The sequence below is a fragment of the Anomaloglossus baeobatrachus genome, chromosome 1 (assembly GCF_048569485.1).
Source record: "Anomaloglossus baeobatrachus isolate aAnoBae1 chromosome 1, aAnoBae1.hap1, whole genome shotgun sequence".
NCBI lineage: Eukaryota > Metazoa > Chordata > Amphibia > Anura > Aromobatidae > Anomaloglossus > Anomaloglossus baeobatrachus.
The window spans coordinates 647,596,396-647,621,936 of NC_134353.1; the positions used below are offsets into that span (position 1 = coordinate 647,596,396).

The 25,541-nt window shown below is 46.3% G+C and overlaps 1 protein-coding gene across 1 annotated transcript in view; it reads left to right on the plus strand.

Moving 5' to 3' along the window:
- Positions 1–25,541, plus strand: part of CCNB1IP1 (cyclin B1 interacting protein 1) — a 43,075-nt gene that overhangs the window by 3,634 nt on the left and 13,900 nt on the right. Inside the window, exon 2 of the mRNA XM_075319756.1 lies at positions 10,169–10,508. Within this exon, the coding sequence (XP_075175871.1) occupies positions 10,169–10,508 (340 nt within the window). The remainder of the gene's footprint in view (positions 1–10,168; positions 10,509–25,541) is intronic.

A 25,541-nucleotide genomic window follows, 5' to 3' on the forward strand; every position in this document is an offset into this window, starting at 1 on the left:
CATGTGACCGCATATTGCTGTGATTCCATTTCAAATGCATTGAAATGACAACGCATTTGTAAAGGATCCGGCTTTGCGGCAAAAAATCCATTTGTGCCGCTGCAGTTAAAATAAAAACGCTGATGTGAAACCAGCCTTAGGGGTACTTCACACACACAGCGAGATCGCTACTGAGATCGCTGCTGAGTCACGTTTTTTGTGACCTCATTAGCGATCTCGCTGTGTGTGACACTCAGCAGCGATCTGGCCCCTGCTGTGAGATCGCTGCTCGTTACACACAGCCCTGGTTCGTTTTTTTATTGTTGCTCTCCCGCTGATAAGCACACATCGCTGTGAGTGACAGCGAGAGAGCAACAATCCTGAATGTGAAGGGAGCAGGAGCCGGCGTCTGACAGCCTGCGGTAAGCTGTAACTAAGGTAAACATCGGGTAACCAAGGTGGTTACCCGATATTTACCTTCGTTACCAGCCTCCGCAGCTCTCACGCTGCCAGTGCCGGCTCCTGCTCCCTGCACAGCCTAAGTTAAGCGGTGTGAGCTGGTAACTAAGGTAAACATCGGGTAACCATACCCGATGTTTACCTTAGTTACCAGTGTCCGCAGCTTCCAGACGCCGGCTCCGTGCAAGCGCAGCGTCGCTTGCACGTCGCTGCTGGCTGGGGGCTGGTCACTGGTCGCTGGTGAGATCTGCCTGTTTGACAGCTCACCAGTGACCATGTAGCAATGCAGCAGCGATCCTGACCAGGTCAGATCGCTGGTCGGATCGCTGCTGCATCGCTAAAGTGTGAAGGTACCCTTATTCAGGTCTCCAGGCTGGAAGCTTACAGGAGCAGGGTAGGTAGCAGAAGTATATTGGGAAAGTGTTAGGAATAGTTAGGACAAATGAAAGGCTGTCACATTAGTAGTAGAAAACAATTTTCAGTTTTTCATTTTATTTTTTTCCTCCTCTTCCAGGAGCCATAGCTTTTTTAATTTTTCTGGCAATATAGCCATATGAGGGCTTGTTTTTTGCAGGACGAGTTGTACTTTTGAACAGGAGTATGGCTCAGCTCACCGTGTAACCGGTGCTCAGGAGAAAATTAGTCAACATAATAGAAAAACTCCGGCACTCGAATTTGTGTGAAAATTTCTTTTTCGTTTTGTTTATACCTGAAAGAAAAATAATTCAAAACAAACGTTTCGGCATAAGCCACCTTCGGTGACTGTAACTATACATAAAAAGATTGTATAACATACCATTAGTACCAAAATAAAAGGCATGGTAAGATAATATATACAGAGACATTATAGCATGTCAATAACAATGAATTTCGATTAAATAAATTTTGGGAAAATTATATATCTCATAATATTATCTGGATGTTTGACAACGAAGAAAAAACAAGAAATAGTAATAAATTCAATTACCTAGTGGACTAAGATAGGACATTTGAAGATTCCACAAAACAATAAAGGGGGCTTCTATGTCAAAACAGAAAATCCCCTATAATGAAGAAACAATAATAAAGAGACAATATTTCATCCTGTGAAAACCACAATAGAAGGTTGCTCGTATATAAAGGCTGCTTTACACACAGCGACATCGCTAGCGAAAGCACCCGCCCCCGTCGTTTGTGCGTCACGGGCAAATCGCTGCCTGTGGCGAACAATATCGCCGGTACGCGTCACACATACTTGCCTTCCTAACGACGTCGCTGTGGCCGGCGAACAACTTATTTTTTAAGGGGGCGGTTCGTTCGGCGTCACAGCGACGTCACTCAGCGGGCCACCAATAGAAGCAGAGGGTTGGAGAGCAGCCGCATGAACGTCACTCCCACCTCGTTGCCGGAGGACGCAGGAACGCTGTTGTTCGTCTACCCGGGGTGTCACACATAGCGATGTGTGCTGCCTCAGGAACAAGGAACAATGAACAACCTGCGTCCTGAAAGAGCAACGATATTTTGAAAATGAATGACGTGTATTTCTGATCGTTAGCGGTCGCTCGTAGCTGTCACACGCAACGACATCACTAACGAGGCCGGATGTGCGCCACAAATTCCGTGACCCTAGCGATATCTCGTTAGCGATGTCGCTGCGTGTAAAGTGGCCATTAGTGTATTAAAGTGAATAATGTGATGCGAGCAAACAGGTAAATGAAGAAAACAGAGAGACAAAAATGTCTCTGTATACCGTATTTTTCACTTTATAAGACACACCTGATTATAAGACGCACCCCCGAATTTGGTGAAGGAAAAGAGAATTTATTTTTTTTTAATGTTAAATGGGGTCCGTCTTATAATGCCAGTGTCCGTCTAACAAATCATATAAGGTATATGTCCCTCATAGCCCCCCCATCCTAAAATTATCCCCCTTAATCTGGATATGGCCCCCTTATATTGAATATAGCCTCCTTATACTGGCACACGTCCCCCAGTGATGGCACACCTCCCCCAGTGATGGCACTTGTCCCCCAGTGATGCCACATGTCCCCCAGTGATGGTACATGTCCCCTATTGATGGCACACGTCCCCTATGGCTGGCACACATTTCCCCTATAGATGGAACACATCTCCTACAGCTGGCACAGGTCTCCTATAGATGGCACACATCTCCTGCAGCTGGCACAGGTCTCCTATGGATGGCACACGTCCCCCTGTGCTGCCCATGGCTCCCTATGGATGGCACATGTCCCCCTGTGCTGCCCATGGCCCCCTATGGATGACACATGTTCCCCTGTGCTGCCCATGGCCCCCTATGGATGGCACACATCCCCCTGTGCTGCCCATGGCTCCCTATGGATGGCACACGTCCCCCTGTGCTGCCCATGGCCCCCTATGGATGGCACATGTCCCCCTGTGCTGCCCTTGGCTCCCTATGGATGGCACACGTCCCCCCTGTGCTGCCCTTGGCTCCCTATGGATGGCACACGTCCCCCTGTGCTGCCCATGGCTCCCTATGGATGGCACACGTCCCCCTGTGCTGCCCATGGCCCCCTATGGATGGCACATGTCCCCCTGTGCTGCCCTTGGCTCCCTATGGATGGCACACGTCCCCCTGTGCTGCCCTTGGCCCCCTATGGATGGTACACGTCCCCCTGTGCTGCCCTTGGCCCCCTATGGATGGCACACGTCCCCCTGTGCTGCCCTTGGCCCCCTATGGATGGTACACGTCCCCCTGTGCTGCCCATGGCCCCCTATGGATGGCACACGTCCCCCTGTGCTGCCCATGGCCCCCTATGGATGGTACATGTCCCCCTGTGCTGCCCATGGCCCCCTATGGATGGTACACGTCCCCCTGTGCTGCCCATGGCCCCCTATGGATGGCACACGTCCCCCTGTGCTGCCCATGGCCCCCTATGGATGGCAAATGTCCCCTTGTGCTGCCCATGGCCCCCTATGGATGGCACATGTTCCCCTGTCTTTGATATGGCCCCCATGCTGCTGCCCATAGTAAAATAAAAAACTCTTTACTTACCTTCTCCAGCGCTGTCCTCCCTCGTGTCTCCCTCCGTGCTGCTGGGCTCCTGCACTTCCTGCTTCTCGGTGCCGGTCATGTGATCGGCACGGCAGAGTGACATCATCTCTGCGTGCCTGATCACAGCAGTAGCAGGGAGACCGGGGAGACACTGGAGATTAGCGGAGGAGGAGGTAAGTAAAGCTTTATTATTTTAGGATGGCAGCAGCATGGGGGCCATATCTAACACTGGGGGGGGTATATGCCATCAAAGGGGGGCGCAGGCACATATAATATGTGCCGCTCCCCTAGCCCATCACTGCGGTACGGTTTCAGCACCACGGTGATGGACAGCGGCAGCGCATATTATAAGAGCGGGAGCAGGAGATGTCTCCTGCAGCCTCCACCAGCCTCCAGCACCGCTCCAGAGATTCTCGCACTGCCCCTGGGCCCTGCAGCATATAATCCGTATATTCGGATTACACGACGCACCCCCTACTTTCCCCCAAAATTTGGGGGAACAAAAGTGCGTCTTATAATGCGAAAAAATACGGTATATTATGTCTTACCATGCATTTTATTTTGGTACTTAATGGTATGTTATACAATCTTATTCTGTATAGTTACAGTCGCCGAAGAAGGCTTATGCCGAAAAGTTTGTTTTGAATGTTTATACCTGAAAGAAAAATAAAAGGAATAATAAATTTTCACACAATAAATTTGAGTGCCAGAGTTTTTCTATTATGAATTGAACTTTTGAACATCATTCATTCTACTCCATATTGTACTGGAAAACGGGAAAAAAAATCCAACTGCTGTAAAATTGCAAAAAAAAGTGCAAGTAGTGAAAAAAAAAATTAAGATTGTAAAAGAAAAAATAAAAAAAATAATAAATAATTGCTCTTTTGGCACCAGACCCATAGCATTCAGATTTTTCGGGATTTGGGCTTCAATGATGGCTTATTTTTTTGCGTATTGAGCTGGTGTGTTTAATAATACAATTAATTATGGAGAGATGCGACCTTTTGATCACTTGTTATTGCATTTTAGTGCAATGTAGTGGCGACCAAAAAAAAAAAAAAAAGCGTAAGGGCTCGTGCGCACATTGCTTACTTGCATGCATTTACGCTGCGTATTGCACTGCAGCGTAAATGCATGCGTCCTACGTCCCCTGCACAATCTATGAAGATTGTGCATGACACATGCGCACGATGCTATTTTGAACGCAGCGATTTGGGTGCTAAAATTTTGACCCAAATCCGTGCGTTCATAAAATGAGCATGTCAATTATTTGTGCGTTCCGGATGCAGCTCCCGCTCTGTCTATGGTGGGGGCAGCATCCCGAGCGCATGAAATCAGCTTTTTTTTTTTTTAACAAAAATACTGCATTCATTATGCAGTGTTTCTGCAGCGATTTGAAGCGCACATGTGCTGTCAAATCACTGCAGAATACTCTGCAGTTATGTGCGCATGAGCCATTATTCTGGCGTTTTGATATTTTTTTCTTGCTACACCACTTACTGATCAGATTAATTAATTTTATATTTTGATGGATTGGGCATTTCTTAACTCGGCAATACCAAATACAGTTAGGTCCAGAAATATTTGGACAGTGACATAAGTTTTGTTATTTTAGCTGTTTACAAAAACATGTTCAGAAATACAATTATATATATAATATGGGCTGAAAGTGCACACTCCCAGCTGCAATATGAGAGTTTTCACATCCAAATCGGAGAAAGGGTTTAGGAATCATAGCTCTGTAATGCATAGCCTCCTCTTTTTCAAGGGACCAAAAGTAATTGGACAAGGGACTCTAAGGGCTGCAATTAACTCTGAAGGCGTCTCGCTCGTTAACCTGTAATCAATGAAGTAGTTAAAAGGTCTGGGGTTGATTACAGGTGTGTGATTTTGCATTTGGAAGCTGTTGCTGTGACCAGACAACATGCAGTCTAAGGAACTCTCAATTGAGGTGAAGCAGAACATCCTGAGGCTGAAAAAAAAGAAAAAATCCATCAGAGAGATAGCAGACATGCTTGGAGTAGCAAAATCAACAGTCGGGTACATTCTGAGAAAAAAGGAATTGACTGGTGAGCTTGGGAACTCAAAAAGGCCTGGGCGTCCACGGATGACAACAGTGGTGGATGATCGCCGCATACTTTCTTTGGTGAAGAAGAACCCGTTCACAACATCAACTGAAGTCCAGAACACTCTCAGTGAAGTAGGTGTATCTGTCTCTAAGTCAACAGTAAAGAGAAGACTCCATGAAAGTAAATACAAAGGGTTCACATCTAGATGCAAACCATTCATCAATTCCAAAAATAGACAGGCCAGAGTTAAATTTGCTGAAAAACACCTCATGAAGCCAGCTCAGTTCTGGAAAAGTATTCTATGGACAGATGAGACCAAGATCAACCTGTACCAGAATGATGGGAAGAAAAAAGTTTGGAGAAGAAAGGGAACGGCACATGATCCAAGGCACACCACATCCTCTGTAAAACATGGTGGAGGCAACGTGATGGCATGGGCATGCATGGCTTTCAATGGCACTGGGTCACTTGTGTTTATTGATGACATAACAGCAGACAAGAGTAGCCGGATGAATTCTGAAGTGTACCGGGATATACTTTCAGCCCAGATTCAGCCAAATGCTGCAAAGTTGATCGGACAGCGCTTCATAGTACAGATGGACAATGACCCCAAGCATACAGCCAAAGCTACCCAGGAGTTCATGAGTGCAAAAAAGTTGAACATTCTGCAATGGCCAAGTCAATCACCAGATCTTAACCCAATTGAGCATGCATTTCACTTGCTCAAATCCAGACTTAAGACGGAAAGACCCACAAACAAGCAAGACCTGAAGGCTGCGGCTGTAAAGGCCTGGAAAAGCATTAAGAAGGAGGAAACCCTGGGTTTGGTGATGTCCATGGGTTCCAGACTTAAGGCAGTGATTGCCTCCAAAGGATTCGCAACAAAATATTGAAAATAAAAATTTTTTTTTTGGGTTTGGTTTATTTGTCCAATTACTTTTGACCTCCTAAAACGTGGAGTGTTTGTAAAGAAATGTGTACAATTCCTACAATTTCTATCAGATATTTTTGTTCAAACCTTCAAATTAAACGTTACAATCTGCACTTGAATTCTGTTGTAGAGGTTTCATTTCAAATCCAATGTGGTGGCATGCAGAGCCCAACTCGCGAAAATTGTGTCACTGTCCAAATATTTCTGGACCTAACTGTATGTGTGGGGGTTTTTTTATTTTATTTTCAATGGGGCAAAAGGGGGTTGATTTGAACTTTTTGGTTTTTTTGGGGTTGTTTTCATATTTTTATTTTTTTTTATTGATTTTACTAGTCTCACTAGGGACTTTATGCCAGCACAGTCCGATCGCTTCTCTTGATCAGAGCGATGCTTCAGCATCACTCTGATAAGTAGAAATGCTGTTCTCCTGTGAGCGTCGGCGCTCTGCCGGAACTCACAAGAAAAAAGTCATGGCAATGACAGGGGTCATCATCTGACCCCACGCTACCATGGCACCAACTGGCACCCCTTGACCGCGTCATGAGCCGCCGATGGCAGTGGGGAACAGCGCATTAGATTGCGCTTTCAAACTCTGACAGCGCAATCTAAGGGGTTAACAGCCGCGGGTGGATCAGAGATCCAACTGCACCTGTTAGGATGCTTTCACATCAGCGTTTTTTTGCCGGTCGGTAAAAAAACGCAAAACGCATATGACCATATCCTTTACAAATGCGTTGTCATTTCAATGCATTTGCAATAGCGTCATGGCAAGATGCGGTCGCTTGCGGTTGCGTGCCGCACACACTGGATCCGGTGTGATGCAGTATTTTAGCTTTTTTCAAAAACACTACTTGTAACGTTTTTGACCTCCGACAAAATACTGCATGTCACTGGATCCTTCATATTGCGGCGCTAACTGCAATGCTTTTCTATGAGCCATATCCTGCTCTACTGGAAGTCACCGCATTCTGGTAGGCAGGATCCTGTTTTCAGTACTGAGCATGCCCAGAAAGTAGTTCCTCCCCCTGTGTTTTCTAGTGCATCTGCATCAGTTGAAGAAAAAAGACAGAAGAAAGAAGACCAGGATCATGGAGGGGTGAGCGGAAGTAATAAAGATGGATTCTTTAAGTCTATCTGTTTATTTATTTCTAATAAAGTATTTTTTCTATGTGTGGTGTCTTTTTTTTTTTTTTTTTTTTTTTTTTTTAAACCCTTTATTGGAGATTCTTAATGGCTGGGTCAAATTTGGCCTTACATTAAGAATCTCGGGCTTTATATCAGCTGGTAAAACAAAGCTGGTATTAACCCCTTATTACCCAGCATGCCACCTGGCACCAGGGGCCATGGAAGAGTTGGATACAGCGCCAGAAGATGGCGCTTCTATGAAAGCGCCATTTTCTGGGGCGGCTGCGGACTGCAATTTGCAGCAGGGGGGCCCATAAAGCTTGGGCCACCCTGCGCAACTTCCAATCCCCAGCTGCCTCGTTGTACCTGGCTGGACACAAAAATTGGGCGAAGCCCATGTAGTTTGTTTTTTTTAATTATTTCATGAAATTTATGAAATATTTAAAAAGGCCTTCCCTATATTTTTGGTTCCCAGCCGGGTACAAATAGGTAGCTGGGGGTTGGGGGCAGCCCGTACCTGCCTGCTGTACCTGGCTAGCATACAAAATTAGGGCGGAGCCCATGTCATTTTTTTTTTAAAGTTTTTTGCCCAAAAACTAAAAAAAAATAAAGGGCTTTCCTGGATTTTCAATTACAAGTGAAGGGAACACCAATCAGTGGGGGTTAGCAGCCACTGGCTGCTTGGGTTACCCTTAGCAATAGAAAATGCAGCGGGAGCCCACTTTTTTTTTTTTTTTTTTTTAACTCCTAACCCTAGGGTTAAGGTTATGTGTTTGGGGTTTTTTTTTTTAATGAATTAAAGAAAAAACAAAAAAAAATGTGCTTCGCCCATCGAGCACCTGGGCATTTTACTGCTCACTCATCCCTACTCCTGACCACACAGCCAGCAGAATAAGTAATCAGATCAGCTGACTCCAGTGTTGGCCGATTACTTGTTCTGTGTCACCTGTATCCATCGCAGCGTGTGCGGGCTGTGAGGTCAGCTGATCTGAACTCCAGCCCGCACACTCTGCGATGGATGCAGCGGAACACAGAACAAGTAATCGACCGACACTGGAGTCAGCTGATCTGATTACTTGTTCTATGAGTTCAGATCAGCTAACTCCAGTGCCGGCCGAACTCAGCTGACCTCACAGCCCGCACACGCTGCGATGTATGCAGAGGGATACACAACAAGTAATCGGCCGATACTGGAGTCCTCAGCTGACTCCTGACCACACAGCCTGCACACGGTCACACGTGATTGGCAGCAGGCAGTGACTGCTGTTAACCTGCATACATAGCAGCGTGTGCGGGCTGTGAGATCAGTTCAGCTGACTCCCAATCAGCTGACTCCAGTGCCGGCCGATAAATTGTATCCCACTGCATCCATCGAAAGTATAAAGATCCGGTAAATAACAATTGCGGTTGCATGCGTTGCACGTACAATCCGCAGGATCCGGTCAGATGCGCTTTGCGTTTTTTTTTTTGCCATCAGGCAAAAAAACGCTGATGTGAAAGCAGCCTTAGCTGCATATGTTTGTTGATCAGAGCAGCAGTCATGCAGGAAATAATGCAGGCTCGCCGCACAAGCACACATTATAGGGACAGACACGGCCAAGGAAGTACAGGCACGTTCTTGGTCATGAAGGGGTTAGTATATATGTACATTTTGCTGAATTAGTATGAGCAAAGGTTTAAAAAAAAAAAAAAATGTTCTGGTATAATAAATCTCTTGTCAAGAGGTGCAGTTTTGTATTGTTTGGGTTTTTTTTTTTTCTTTAAACTGTGCTTTTGTTGCTCTCCTTGTTAAGTCTATGCCACTGTTCTGAGTGCCTGTTAGGCTAGGGCCACACAAGCGTATAGTGTCCGATGCAAGAGCATTGGATGTGATATGCTAATGACCTTCGGCTCAGGCTCTGCTGCGAGTGTGAGCAGAGTGTCATGTGACTGTGATCTGCTCTTGCGATCGGATCACCGCTGTGAAGGAGAAGGATAGAGTAATATCTCCATCTCCTCCATTGTCAGCTTGTGAGTATATCGCACTGCACATGGATGTGACCCAAGTGCAGTCCGATGTTTCACTCACACCCATAGACTTGTATGGGTGCGAGTGATACATCTCTAACTGACAGTTACAGTATGCTGCGATAGTTTTCTCAGTCATATTCCGACTGAGAAAAAAATCGCAGATTGGAACGGCCCCATACAATAACATTAATCTAAGTGGAATGTGATTTTTTTTTTTTTATCGCATTCCACTCATCCAATTTCACTCACTTTTATAATTTAAAGTTAGATCTTGTGAAAGCCGCCACAGATATTAACATGCTACTTTTATTACTTCATGGTTTCCTGAGCCTGAAGAGGATAAAAGATGTGACAAAAGACTGAACATGGGCACACCAATGTAGTTTTTACATTGTATTTATTTTTTGTGGTGCTTTTACAGGCAGGTTCGAGTAGGAATATGCCTGACAAAGACTTTGTATACACTTATCTTTAGACTGGGTGCACACGACCGGTATCTCTCCATCTGAAAAAAACTGTACGAATACTCTGATAGTGTTACTGACTCTCATCACTTAGTGCATCCTTTGACTTTGTAACCAGGTTTACCAGGAGCGATTGTATCAGGAGTATAACTACAGCCAAGCAGAAGGACATCTGAAACAAGTGGAAAAAGTATATGCTCATCAAATTCAAAGCAAGGATTCAGAGTTAGTAGCCATGAAGGGGGAAGTGAACTCGCTAAAGAAAATCCTGGAGGAATACAAAAGAAAATATAGTGAACTGTCAGAAAAGCTAATGGAGCGGAATCGCCAGTATAATAAGCTGCAGGGAATGTATGATGGAGTACGACTTCGTAATATTGCAGTGGCTAATCGAGAGGCTTCTACAAGTAGAGAAAGAGCTCAACAAGAACATTCTGCGTCTTTTGGATTTCAAATGGGTAACCACAGAGGGGAAGATTAAATACATAAGAATATAGTTTATATAATTTCAGTTTAGAAATTTCAAATCATCTTCCATTCCAGAGTTTGTTTTTTTATTCAGCCCTGGAGTGGCGCTTTAAATGTAAGTCCCTTGTCACCAGTATCCTTCTACAGCCGCCTTCACCGTTTTTCGGCACCGCTTCTGGCCCATGGCACCATCTTGTGCCTGTAACTACTGACTGGCCAGAAGTGTCTCATAGAGTTGCATTGATTTGTGGCCTCCGGTACACTTAGTGAAACATTGGAACTGCCGACCGGTCACAAATCGCTAGAGATCGACGGGAGCAATGCTGGAAAAAGGTGAATACGGTGGCAGGGGAGTATAGGACAGGGGGCAAGGGACTTACATTTAAAGCACCACTGCAGTGGTGAAATTAAAAACAAAACGCTGCAGTGGTGCTTTAAGTTATAGAACCAGCCTGGTGTATGTTATAGATGTACACAAAATGTACAATGAGTATTATTTGCTTGAACTAAAGAATATATGAAAATTACAAAAAAGTCCTCAATCTTTTTTTTTTTCTTCTAATCCACAATCTCAAGAAAGAGACAGTAATCGAGTAGAGAAAGGAAAAACAGGAAAGCTACTGAAATTGCTTAAATTTAAAGGAAAATATCTCAGTGGTAACCTCAGCTGTTAAGGCCGCTTTACACGCAGCGACATTGCTAGCAATGTCGCTCGTGAAAGCACCCGCCCCCGTCGTTTGTGCGTCACGGGCAAATCGCTGCCCGTGGCGTACAAAATCGCTAGTACCCGTCACACGTACTTACCTTCCTAGCGACGTCGCTGTGGCCGGCGAACTGCCCCTTTTCTAAGGGGGCGGTTCGTGTGGCATCACAGCGACGTCACATGACAAGCGTCCAATAGAAGCGGAGAGGCGGAGAGCAGCCGCATGAAAGTCACGCCCACCTCGTTGCCGGAGGACGCAGGTACGGTGTTATTCGTCATTCCTGGGGTATCACACATAGCAATGTGTACTACCTCAGTAACGATGAACAACCTGCGTCCTGCACGAGCAACGACATTTGGGAAATAGACGACGTGTCAACAATCAACGATTTGGTGAGTATTTTACATTGTTAGCGGTCGCTTGTACGTGTCACACGCAACGACGTCGCTAACGAGGCCGGATGTGCGTCACGAATTCCGTGACCCCAACGACATCTCGTTAGTAGAGTGGATCGAACGCCAAATAACCGGGGCTGGCGGATCACTGACAGGCTTAAAAGTAAGTCCGATCCGCTCCAGAATCCGATACCCTTATAAGTCAATGGGGACCGGAATACGGAGATTAAAACCGTTTGTGGAAGGTAGGAGCGCGCGCGGTATACTCACTGGCATGGCGGCACACTCCTTCCGGATCGCGCTTTTCTCTTCCGGAGCCGACAATTCAACATTCATTGTTTTGCCTGCCCGCTCGCCGGCGCAGTGTCAGCTGACTGCAACCAATCACAGGCAGCAGGACGTCCTGTGGGCAGGGAGAGCAGTGTATCCGTCGCACGTGTGACTCCGGCTTTTTTTTTCCTTTTTTTTATTTAAATAAATAATTTAAAAAACCGACGTGCGGTCCCCCCCTAATTTTCATCCCCAGCCATGCCGGCCGGGGGCTGGTATATTCTCAGCCTGCAGCTGCCCGGCATTGCCGCATCTATTAGATGTGCCAATCCCGGTACATTACCGGCTCTTCCCGGAGGCGTGATGCGGTGCCAGTCGGGGGTAATAGGTTTGTGATCGCACGGGCGTCTGTGAGATACCCACCTCACAAACCTGTAAATGGATATAAATAAACACACAGAGAAAAAATCCTTTATTTGGGATAAATTACAAATGCGTCCTCGTTCACCAATTTATTACCCCCAACACCCTGCAGCTCCGGCGTAATCCACACGTCCCACGGCGACACATCCAGCTCTGCTACATGTCACACAGCTAGCAGCCGTAAAGCACGGTTGCCAGCTCTGACTGTAGACACTGACTGAACAGAGGCTGTGACAGGCTGGGCTGTGACATTCTCTCCTGCGCAGCTCCAGTTCCTCCCCTCCTCAGTGCCGGCCCGCCCCCCACAGCAGAGGTCCACTCATACTGACCTCAGGGACACTCGCATGACACTCTGCTTTGCTGTACTGCCAGCGTGAGCCGTGTGTCATGCGATGGGATCGCACCAGTGTAAAATCGCACCGGTGCACGCAGAGACAGACAGCGGAGGAGATGGGGAGAAAGTGCTCCCTCTATCTTCTCCGCTCCTGTGATGCGATTGCAAGATCGCATCACAGTCGCATGACCCTCGGCTGACACACGCAGCAGAGAATCATTTGCATATCGCTTCCGATACTGTCGCATCGGAAGCGGTACACAAGTGGACAAGAGCCCTCAGAAGTGTGCGAGTGATGAGATGTCAGACTTGTGCAGGTATTACATGACATGACATCACACAGCACAGCCTCCTCCTCCCTCCTTACTCCCTCCTCCACTCTCCTCCTCCCTCCCTCCTCCCTCCTCCCTCCTCCCTCCTCCCTCCTCCCTCCTCCCTCCTCCCTCCTCCCTCCTCCCTCCTCCCTCCTCCCTCCTCCCTCCTCCCTCCTCCCTCCTCCCTCCTCCCTCCTCCCTCCTCCCTCCTCCCTCCTCCCTCCTCCCTCCTCCCTCCTCCCTCCTCCCTCCTCCCTCCTCCCTCCTCCCTCCTCCCTCCTCCCTCCTCCCTCCTCCCTCCTCTCTCCTCTCTCCTCTCTCCTCTCTCCTCCCTCCTCTCTCCTCTCTCCTCTCTCCTCCCTCCTTGTGGTCCGCCCCAATTTTCCTCCTTCCTCCTCCCTCCTCCCTCCTCCCTCTTTGTGGTCCACCCCAATTTTCATCCCCAGCCATGATAACGCCGGCTGGGCACTGGTATATCTCAGCCCACAGCCGCCCGGTATTGCCACATCTATTAGATGTGACAATTTCGGTGTGATATCGGCTCATCTTGATTGCCCTGGTGCAGTGGCAATCAAGGTAATAGCAGGGGTTAATAGCAGCGCACAGCTGCTACTAAACCCTAGGTTTGTGATAGCACAGGTGTCTGTGAGATACCCGCATCACAAACCTGTAAATGAATGTAAATAAACAAGACACAGAGAAAAATCCTTTATTTGGAATAAAATACAAGCACCCCCTCCTTCACCACTTTATTAAGCCCCAAACACCCTGCAGCTCCGACGTAATCCACCCAACGTCCCACGGAGACACATCCAGCTCTGCTACATGTCAGAGTGAGCAGCCATAGAGCACGGCTGCCCGCTCTGAGTGCAGCCTATTACTGAGCCCCGATAAGCGATGACTGCACAGCAGAGCTGTCACAGGCTGGGGGGCGTGTCAGCCAGGAACCAATCACAGATGAGAGGACTGCCAGTGGGCATGGAAAACACGGAAAGCTGTGTGTATGTGATGGACAGTACAGGAAGTGAATGCGCGACCCGGAAGCAGTGTGCCGCCATGACACCAAGTCTCGGAGAGTATGAAACGCTCATTTAATTCAAATTTTGTTTATTTTTATTAATTGCCGAATCCGGATCATGGACCCGGAATCCCGCGCCCGGGTGCGGCACAGATATAGCGCTGAAATCGCGCGGATCCGGACTTTGACTGTCCGGATCCGCTCAGCACTACTCGTTAGCGATATCGTTGCGTGTAACGGGGACTTTAGGGCTTACTCACACATCTGTTGTACAAGTTCTATCCATGCTTTCACCGATAGTCTTCTTTCTACCTATGATAGTCTATTGGGCTGCTCACATGTCCAGTGATTTTTTTTTTTTTTCGGATGGAGTGGTCATTGCAAAATCTTACAGACATGTCTGATATTAATTCGTGTAAGAGAGAAAAAAGAGTAGGCAAGGAGCACTCAACTCATCAAATAGAATCAAAAGTAAATGTAGAAAAATTTATTGAAAACATGATAGTGCAAAACACCATTAAAACCACTTAAAAACATGCAAGGACACCTGTCCCATGGACCCAATAATAAGGCAATTATTGCCTGCAGCAATCACATATATGCATGATAACACAGAATATAAAAGGCAAATATAAATAATGAAGCCTGAGAGAACCTAAATAGTCTTCCTGAAAGGGGCAGTTTGCCCTAGGAAAAGCACAAGACTATAATAAGTCACCACACAAATAGGTCCAATGGGAATAAACTTACAGAATAGAGGCAAAGATTAAGCCATATTAAGGTGCCAGATAAATGACCACCAACCCTACGCGTGTCGCCCTACCAACAGGGCTTCATCAGGGGAAGGTAATGGACAGAGACAGGAATGCACATATATAAATACCAAAGCAATCTGAGAAAATCAAATACCGGTGTTTTGTGCTCGAGGCAAGCTGTGCGTACATCTGATACGCCGGGCGGAAGTGGCCGCAAAACCGGAAGTGCATCAGCGTGTAAGTGGAAATTTCTTCCCCCATCGCGCCGAAAATACATGAATGCGCATGCGCGATGAAAACACCATGCACACAAATAAAGCAGCAGTGCGCAAGCGCCCATACAGCAGACAGCTCCCAGATCAGATATGCGCTAGCGCTTAGATCGTAGGTGCACCATAGACCAAATACGCAATTGGCATAGACCACTGGGGGAGAGCGATGTTTGTAAACAAGAGGAGCAATATTCAAGACAGAACATGACTGTCAAGGATAACACAGTACTTATCAATGAGGGAAGAAAAGATGCATGTACATAAATGAATAAGATTCATGGAGCAGAAGAATCTACAAATAACAATTATGAACAGGTCCATGGGACAGGTATAGGCATACATGTAACAACACCCAAGTACATTCAAATAGAAACATCACAGAGGTAACGAAATAAGGAAAAAAAAGGGAAAAAAAGGAAAACCCGGCAATACAGTTACATATCCATATAACATTACAGGGAGAACACAAGGAGAAAACCCCCCCCGGCCTGACACATAGTACATATATATGCATGAATGATAATGCCAAAACCAACATAGTATAATTTAACATCACAGAGCATAGATGGAAAGTTTGGAACAAAAGATCCAAGCTGATGAATATGGTCCAAAGATGAGACACTCTGTGTTGATGGTCATCCATTTAAATGTCCATGGAAGAGTAGTGCCACAGAAGAACAACATCCAATAAGGAATTCTCTGCTTCACCCCCCCTCTCCATGATTCCGTCTGTTAATCTCTTCTTTGAATTGGCAAAGGCAGACATTATGCAGCTCCCTGACAAACCCTGCTTTGGGGATAACCTAAGCCTGGGTGAGAAGCGAGCTATCAGGGAACTAAGAGATATTAAAACTCTTGTAATTAAGGAAGCTGATAAGGGGGGGAATGTTGTTCTTTGGCCTATTGATATGTATATTGCTGAGGCAAAACGACAACTCCTGAACCCGCACTTTTATTCCAGGCTCCCTTCTGACCCTACTTCCATCTTCCAGAAAAAATTGGATCGGTTGCTTGAATCCGCCCTGGAGATGAGGATTATCACCAAGAAGGAAAAGGATTTCATCTGGGTGCCCAAACCAATTGTCGCGACTTTCTACCTTTTGCCGAAGGTGCATAAAGACCTGCATCAGCCACCTGGCCGCCCCATCGTTTCAGGTATGGGTAGTTTGTGTGAGAAGGCATGTTCCTATCTGGAGTTCTTTTTACAGCCCCTGGTACAGTCCCTTTCTTCGTATTTGAGGGATTCCACTCACTTTATCACAAATATTAAGGATATTGTCCTCTCGGAGGGCACTTTTGTTGTTACTTGTGATGTGGAATCCCTTTATTCGAACATTTCACATCAGGACTGTCTCCAAGCAGTGGGCTTCTTTTTACATCAAAAGGAACATACAGATAGGTTTCATGATTCATTTTTGATTGATCTCTTACAGTTTATTCTCTCACACAACTACTTTACCTTTGATGGGGCGTTCTACCGGCAAACATCTGGTGTGGCAATGGGTGCTCGTTGTGCACCCTCGGTGGCTAATCTTTTTCTTGGGTGGTGGGAGGAAACTCTTGTCTACCCATCTGCTCCCTTCATTAATCATGTCATTGGTTGGTTCAGGTTTATCGATGACGTGATGTTTCTCTGGAATGGGTCAGAAGTGGATTGTAGGGACTTCATCACGTCTCTTAATAACAACTCTCTGAATATATTTCTTACCTCCTGTATTTCATTGACAGGTGGTACTTTTCTGGATTTATCTTTAACTGTGGTTGACCAACATCTACACACCGATTTATATCGCAAGCCAACCGCGACCAATAGGCTTTTACAATTCTCCAGCTTCCATCCTCGTCATCTCAAGCTTGGCATACCAGTTGGTCAGTATCTGAGGGCAAGAAGAAACTGCACGGATGACAGCACTTTTCAAGCACAGGCGAAGGATCTCACCTTCCGGTTTACCCAACGGGGCTACCCTAAAAGCTCCTTGTCTAAAGCTCTCAAACGGGCTAGATCACAGACTCAAGAATCCCTTCTTACCCCAAGAAGACGACCTGAGGATCACCAGCTTCGGCTTACCACTAATTTCCACAATCAGTGGGACAGATTTGGTAAGATCATATCGGATCATTGGAAGGTCCTCAAAATTGATCCACGAATCTCTGACTTGATTGGGGAAAGGCCTTCTATAACGGCTAAGAGAGCGCCTAACTTGAGTGATAAATTGGTGAGCAGCCATTTTATCAGACCCACCCATCGTCTTGGACATGGCTTCGTTTATGCTGGCTCCTTCCCTTGTGGGGAGTGTAATGTGTGTCCCTACATGCAGCCGGTGCGGGACATCTTTTTGCACCCTACCACTGGGAGCCAGCATAAGTTGAAAGGGTTTGTTAATTGTAAAACAACTTGCGTGATTTATTTGATAATTTGTCCATGCAACAGGCTCTATGTGGGAGAAACCACTCAAGAACTCAAGAAACGGATTCAGAAGCATGTTTCCACCATCAACTTGGCGGCGGGTGATCTTCGGAAGGGTAAGAAACTCACCTCTGTGGCTTCCCATTTTTTATCTCATCATGGGGGGAGCCCAAGGGGATTACGGGTGGTGGGCCTGGAACGCCTTAAATTAAACATCAGGGGTGGTGATTCCACTAAACGGCTCCTACAATTGGAGTCACGTTGGATTTGGGGCCTTAACACGGTCTCTCCGGCGGGCTTGAACGAAGAGTTGCTCTTCACCGGCTTCCTGGGCTGAAGATTGTCCCTGGTTCCTTGGGCCAGCTTACTATTTGTACCTTCCTCTTCTTGCTCTTTCAGGGTTAGGATACACGGACATAGTTATCTCGGCGGTATGACGCAGTTTTTTCTGGATTACAGAGAATTCCTTATTGGATGTTGTTCTTCTGTGGCACTACTCTTCCATGGACATTTAAATGGATGACCATCAACACAGAGTGTCTCATCTTTGGACCATATTCATCAGCTTGGATCTTTTGTTCCAAACTTTCCATCTATGCTCTGTGATGTTAAATTATACTATGTTGGTTTTGGCATTATCATTCATGCATATATATGTACTATGTGTCAGGCCGGGGGGGGTTTTCTCCTTGTGTTCTCCCTGTAATGTTATATGGATATGTAACTGTATTGCCGGGTTTTCCTTTTTTTCCCTTTTTTTTCCTTATTTCGTTACCTCTGTGATGTTTCTATTTGAATGTACTTGGGTGTTGTTACATGTATGCCTATACCTGTCCCATGGACCTGTTCATAATTGTTATTTGTAGATTCTTCTGCTCCATGAATCTTATTCATTTATGTACATGCATCTTTTCTTCCCTCATTGATAAGTACTGTGTTATCCTTGACAGTCATGTTCTGTCTTGAATATTGCTCCTCTTGTTTACAAACATCGCTCTCCCCCAGTGGTCTATGCCAATTGCGTATTTGGTCTATGGTGCACCTACGATCTAAGCGCTAGCGCATATCTGATCTGGGAGCTGTCTGCTGTATGGGCGCTTGCGCACTGCTGCTTTATTTGTGTGCATGGTGTTTTCATCGCGCATGCGCATTCATGTATTTTCGGCGCGATGGGGGAAGAAATTTCCACTTACACGCTGATGCACTTCCGGTTTTGCGGCCACTTCCGCCCGGCGTATCAGATGTACGCACAGCTTGCCTCGAGCACAAAACACCGGTATTTGATTTTCTCAGATTGCTTTGGTATTTATATATGTGCATTCCTGTCTCTGTCCATTACCTTCCCCTGATGAAGCCCTGTTGGTAGGGCGACACGCGTAGGGTTGGTGGTCATTTATCTGGCACCTTAATATGGCTTAATCTTTGCCTCTATTCTGTAAGTTTATTCCCATTGGACCTATTTGTGTGGTGACTTATTATAGTCTTGTGCTTTTCCTAGGGCAAACTGCCCCTTTCAGGAAGACTATTTAGGTTCTCTCAGGCTTCATTATTTATATTTGCCTTTTATATTCTGTGTTATCATGCATATATGTGATTGCTGCAGGCAATAATTGCCTTATTATTGGGTCCATGGGACAGGTGTCCTTGCATGTTTTTAAGTGGTTTTAATGGTGTTTTGCACTATCATGTTTTCAATAAATTTTTCTACATTTACTTTTGATTCTATTTGATGAGTTGAGTGCTCCTTGCCTACTCTTTTTTCTCTCTTACATTGCTTTTCGTAGGCTCTGCACCCTCGTTTGTTGTGCTATTTTGTCATTTGAAACAGCAGTGCAGCCTTGCCTTTACATTTATTGATATTAATTCGTGTCCAATCAAACTCCACAATGAAAGTCTATTGGTTCGTGAAAAAATCGGACAACACTCAGATGTCATCCATGAAAAAATGGAAACAAAATTTTAAAAACATCTGGACTTAAACAGTATTGAGTATAACTCCCACACTTACACGCCTTGGTTACAATCAATGAAGTATTAATGGTTGTCTCAGTAATGTTCTGCCAACCTGAATCTGTTGTGGTCCTCAAATTATCAAGATCTGCAGCTGGCAGATTCCTTTGCACTTGCTGACCAATGAAGTCCCAGATGTGCTTGATGGGAGATAAGCCCCAAAATGCTGCAGGCCATGGTAACACATTTAAGCCATGCAAGGTGCTCACAGTAGCATGAGCAGCATTTTGCGTGCCTTTGAACTGTTTGTAGAAATTACTTTAACACTGTTCCACCACCAAATAAATCTAACGCCAAGCTGTTAGTTCTTCTGGACAGAAATGAAAACTAGAAGGGTCCAGCTATTATACCACATGTACTCCATACCAAAATCTCGGCAGTAGGACTGGTATGTCATTCCCTCTGGAAAGCCTCTTCATGCCAATGGACAGATCAACTCCAGACCAATCTCTAGCTATTACTGCATCGAGGACAAAAGAGGGAGTCATCAGTGAAGAATTTAGTCCTCCATTAAAGCCTCCATTGCTCTATCCCCAAATCCAGTCGACATCTGGAGATCACATCAGCAATACCATGTAGAGGTTTTCACAATGAAATGTCACTCAGGTTCTACTTCCAGGGTTATGGTGTAGGAGGTATAATGTATGTTAGCCGGACCCCTCTTTTCTTCAATCCAGTCAAACTAGCTGCTTGACGTAATATTGATTTAGTCAATGAACCAGTGGTACGGTCATTTATTTTAAGTGACTTAGAAGCTGTGCAAGACTACAACACTGGAACCAACCTAAATTCACAACTACATCACCAGAACCTTTGTTGATATACGACTAATTCACCAGAACCAACCTCAATTCATGACTACATCTCCAGAACCACAGTCAATACATGACTACATTACCAGAACCACTGCCAGCGCAACATACAATTGTATGGCATAATAAAAGATGGCCACACACTGGACCTCATCTTCACCCACCTCTGTTCCCAATCTAACTTCTCAAACTCACCTCTTCACCTGTCTGACCCTAACCTACTCACATTCACTTCCCTTTCTTCAAGTACACAACCCCCTCCTCCACAAACTTTCATACCCACGCAGAGATCTCAAACACCTTGATCTACACTTACTTTTTCTTTCTCTTCTCCCCCTTGCAGACATAGCTTCTTTACACAATGCAGATGCTGCTCTCCTCTGTCCCCCCAATGCCACCCCCCCCTCTCATCTCAGCTGAAGACTTTGCCTCTTTCTTCAAGCAGAAGATTGACAACATCAGAGCAAGCTTTGAACCACAATCCCCACTGCCCCTCATAACTACTTAACCCTCTTCCTCCAAATCCAGTTTTTCCACCATTACAAATCATCTTTCCTCTCTACTCTCAAGATCACATCTCACCACCTGTCCACTTGACCCACTCCCATTCTACCTTATCCCCAACCTCACTGCAGTCTTCATCCTAACCCTAACCCATCTCTTCAACCTATCACTAACAACTGGTATATTCCCCTAATGCTTTAAACATGCCTCCATCACACCCATCCTCAAAAGGCCCTCCCTTGACCCATCCTCTGTGTCAAACTATCGCCCCATATCACTTCTCCCCTATGCCTCAAAACAACTGGAACAGCATGTCCATCTTGGACTGTCATCCCACCTCTCTTCTTGCTCCCTCTTTGACCGGCTACAGTCTGGCTTCCGACCTCATCACTCTACTGAAACTGCCCCAACTAAAGTCCCCAATGACCTAGTAACCGCCAAAGCAAAGCGACACTACTCTGTCTCCTCCTCCTGGACGTGTCCTGTGCCTTTGACACAGTGGACCATTCCCTTCTACTAAAGATTTCATCCCTGAGCATCACAGACTTAGCCCTATTCTGGATCTCCTCATACCTGTGCAGTGTGCAGAAAATGAATTCGCCCGAATTTGCCCAGAAGGTAACTGGAAACCTAGTCACAATAAACAATGTTCGTGTGTCTCTTAACTTTCACCCCAATCATACTTCACTTAGTACTTTCCCCTCTGATCCCCACACCCAGTAATGAACTATTCATCTCTCACTCCATCCTCCCCACCCATCTCACCCTCTCCTCAGATCTGTTCCTCCACTTTACACCCTTTGTCTCCAGACATACACGGCCACCTCATAGCCTCTCCTGCTCCCACCTACTAACACTCTCTCTACTTCTCCTCACTGCTGGGGATATCTCTCCGAATCCTGGCCCTCCTCACCACATACCCATTGTCACATCTAACTGCCATCCACACTAACACAAATTTTCGCAACTTTTCTAATCTTATACCCGCTCACCCAGCACCCGCTCCCCCAGTCCCACTAACAGGAGCTCTATGGAACGCTCGCTCTGTCTGCAATAAAGTTTCCTACATCCATGATCTTTTCATCACTAATAAACTTTCCTTCCTCGGCATCACAGAAACCTGGCTCACCCCCTCTGACACAGCTTCTCCTGCTGCACTTTCTTATGGTGGTCTCCAACTCAGGGGCTCCAGTAACAAGCATGGTGGAGGAGTTGGTTTGCTCCTGTCCTACCAATGCTCCTTTACACCAATTCCACTACCACCCTCTGTTACTCTCCCCTCTTTTGAGGTGCACTCCGTACGAATCTACTCCCCTTCCAAACTCCAACTGGCTGTCATTTATCGCCCCCCAGGGCGAGGCACTGCCTTTTTTGACCATTTCACCACCAGGCTACTACATTTCCTTTCCACCGACATCCCCACCATCATCATGGGTGACTTTAACATCCCCATTGACACTTCTCACTCATCTGTCTCTAAACTTCTAACACTCGCTTCCTCCTTTGGCCTCACCCAATGGTCCTCTGCAGCTACTCACAAAGATGGACACACGCTGGACCTCATCTTCACTCGTCTCTGTTCCCTATCTGACCACAACCTACTCACATTCCCTTCCCTCTCTTCTCTAAGTACACAACCCCCCTCCACAATCTTTCACACCCCCGCAGAAATCTCAATCACCTTGACTAAAGGCCATGTCTCACTAAGCGACATCGCTAACGACATCGCTGCTGAGTCACGGTTTTTGTGACGTAACAGCGATCTTGCTAGCGATGTCGCTGTGTGTGACATCCAGCAACGACCTGGCCCCTGGTGTGAAGTCGCCGGTCGTTGCTGAATGTCCTGGACCATTTTTTTGGTCGTTGCTCTCTCGCTGTGAAGCACACATCGCTGTGTTTGACAGTGAGAGAGCAACGATCTGAATGAGCAGGGAGACGGCTTCTGCGGACGCTGGTAACCAAAATACACATCAGGTAACCAAGCAAAATGCTTGGTTACCAGCGTCCGCAGCTTCTAGAAGCCAGCTCCCTGCACACGTAGCCAAGGTACACATCGGGTAACTATAAGCAAAGCGCTTTGCTTAGTAACCCGATGTGTACTATGGTTACCAAGCACAGCTTCATTACACGGGACGCTGGTGGCTGATCTCTGATCGCTGTGGAGATCTGCCTGATTGACAGCTCACCAGCAACCATGTAGCGACGCTCCAGCGATCCCTGCCAGGTCAGATCGCTGGTGGGATCGCTGGAGCGTCGCTAAGTGTGACGGTACCTTTACACTCACTCTCTGTCTCTTTTCCCTCTTGCAGACATCGCTTCTTCACACGATGCAGATGCTGCTGCCACTTTATACAACACCACCATCTCTGCAGCTCTCGAATCAACTGCCCCTCTCACACACACACACCAAAACCCGCACAATCAACAGGCAACCCTGGCACACGAGCCAGACTAAAGAATTGAGACGGGCTTCCAGAATTGCTGAGCGCAGATGGAAGAGGTCTCATTCCACTGAGCACTTCATTACATACAAACAGGCTCTCACCAATTTCAATTCTGCACTCACTTCTGCAAAACAAACCTACTTCTCATCCCTCATATCCTCTCTATCCCACAACCCTAAACAGCTATTCAACACTTTCAACTCTCTCCTCCGTCCCCCTAGCACCACCTCCCTCTCTTCTCATCTCATCTGAAGACTTTGCCTCTTTCTTCAAGCAGAAGATTGACAACATCAGAGCAAGCTTTGGCCCACAATCACCACAGCCACTCCTCACAACTACTCAGCCTTCTTCCTCCAAATCCAGCTTCTCCACCATGACAGAAGATCATCTTTCCACTCTACTCTCAAGATCACATCTCACAACCTGCCTGCTTGACCCACTCCCATCCCACCTCATCCCCAATCTCACCACAGTCTTCATCCCAACCCTAACCCATCTCTTCAACCTATCATTAACAACTGGTGTATTCCCTTCTTGCTTTAAACATGTCTCCATCGCACCCATCCTCAAAAAGCCCTCCCTTGACCCTTCCTCTGTGTCAAACTATCGCCCCATATCACTTCTTCCTTCCAGGGCCGGCCTTAGCCTGAATGGCGCCCTGTGCAAAACTGCCCTTTGGTGCCCCCCTACTGATTTTTTTTACCCAGTTTCCCAGGAAACAAACGAGGACAGGAGGCCATGTTTTTTATATCCTAAGAAAATTGATCTCTTCAAATGTACAATAAATTACAAAATTTGTGCTGGAGAATCTGCACCTCAAATCCACCGCGTCTGATCTCGTTTTTTTTAGAGGTCTTCCGATTTCAACCATTTATGCCGTATCCATGGATATTACACCCCATCCCAGCTCCGACCCCACCCCTCAAGCCCTCCATACTCCCCACCATTCTTGGAAAAACGTGTGTGTGTGTGTGTATATATATGTGTGTATATATACACAATATATACACACAGTTATGGCCAAAAGTGTTAGCACCTTTTGAAGTTGTTCCAGAAGATAAAGCATTTCCCTTAGAAAATGAATACACCCCTTACACCTCCCCTCTCCATAGTATACTCTCTACACTGCCCCTTTCCATAATCTCTCTCCCACACTGCCCCTATTTATAATATTCCCCCACACACTGCCCCTCAGTGTACCCCCACACGATATCCCTGTGTATAATATCCCCACACACTGCCCCTCTGTATGTCTGTATGATATCCCACACACACACACACACACACTGCTCCTCTGTATAATATTTCTCCCACACACACTGCCCCATGTATAATATCCCCCACAAACACTGCCCCTCAGTAGAATATACCCATACAATGCCCCTGTGTTTAATATTCACATACACACTGCTCCTCTGTATAATATCCCCCCAAACACACTGCTCCTTAGTGTAATATCCCCCACACACTGCGCCTCCGTATAATATCCCCCCACACTGCTCCTCTGTATAATATCCCCCCCACACACACTGCACCTCAGTACACTATCCCCCCCCACACACACACTGCACCTCAGTATACTATCCCCCCCACACACACTGCTCCTCAGTATAATATCCCCCACACACTGCTTCTCTGTATAATATCCCCCACACATAATGCCCCTCTGCATAATACCCCCCACACACTGGTCTTCTTTATAATATCCCCAGATACACACTGCTCCTCTGTATAATATCCCCCCCACACACTGCTCCTCTGTTTAGTATCCCACACACACACACTGTTTATCAATATAATATCCCCTACACACACTGTTCCTCTGTATATCTTCCCACACACAATGCTCCTCTGTATAATATCCTCCCACACCCACTGCTCCTCTGTATAATATCCTCCCACACACTGCTTCTCTGTATAATATACTCCCACACACTGCCCCTCTGTATATCTCCCCACAAACACTGCTCCTCAATATATCCCCCTCCACACACTGCTCCTCTGTATAATATCCTCCCACACCCACTGCTCCTTTGTATAATATCCTCCCACACACTGCTCCTCTGTATAATATCTCCCCACAAACACTGCTCCTTAATATATCCCCCTCCACACACTGCTCCTCTGTATAATGTCCTCACACGTACACTGCTCTTCTGTAAATACCAAGACACACTGCCCATTTGTAGAATATCCCACACACTGCTCCTCTATGTAGAATCCTCCACACACACACACACTGCCCCTCTATATATCCCTCAAACAGTGCAAATCTGTATAATATACACACAATGACCCTCTGTGTAATATCCCTCATGTATGCTGCCCCTTTGTACACTATCCCCCACACAAGCTGCCCTC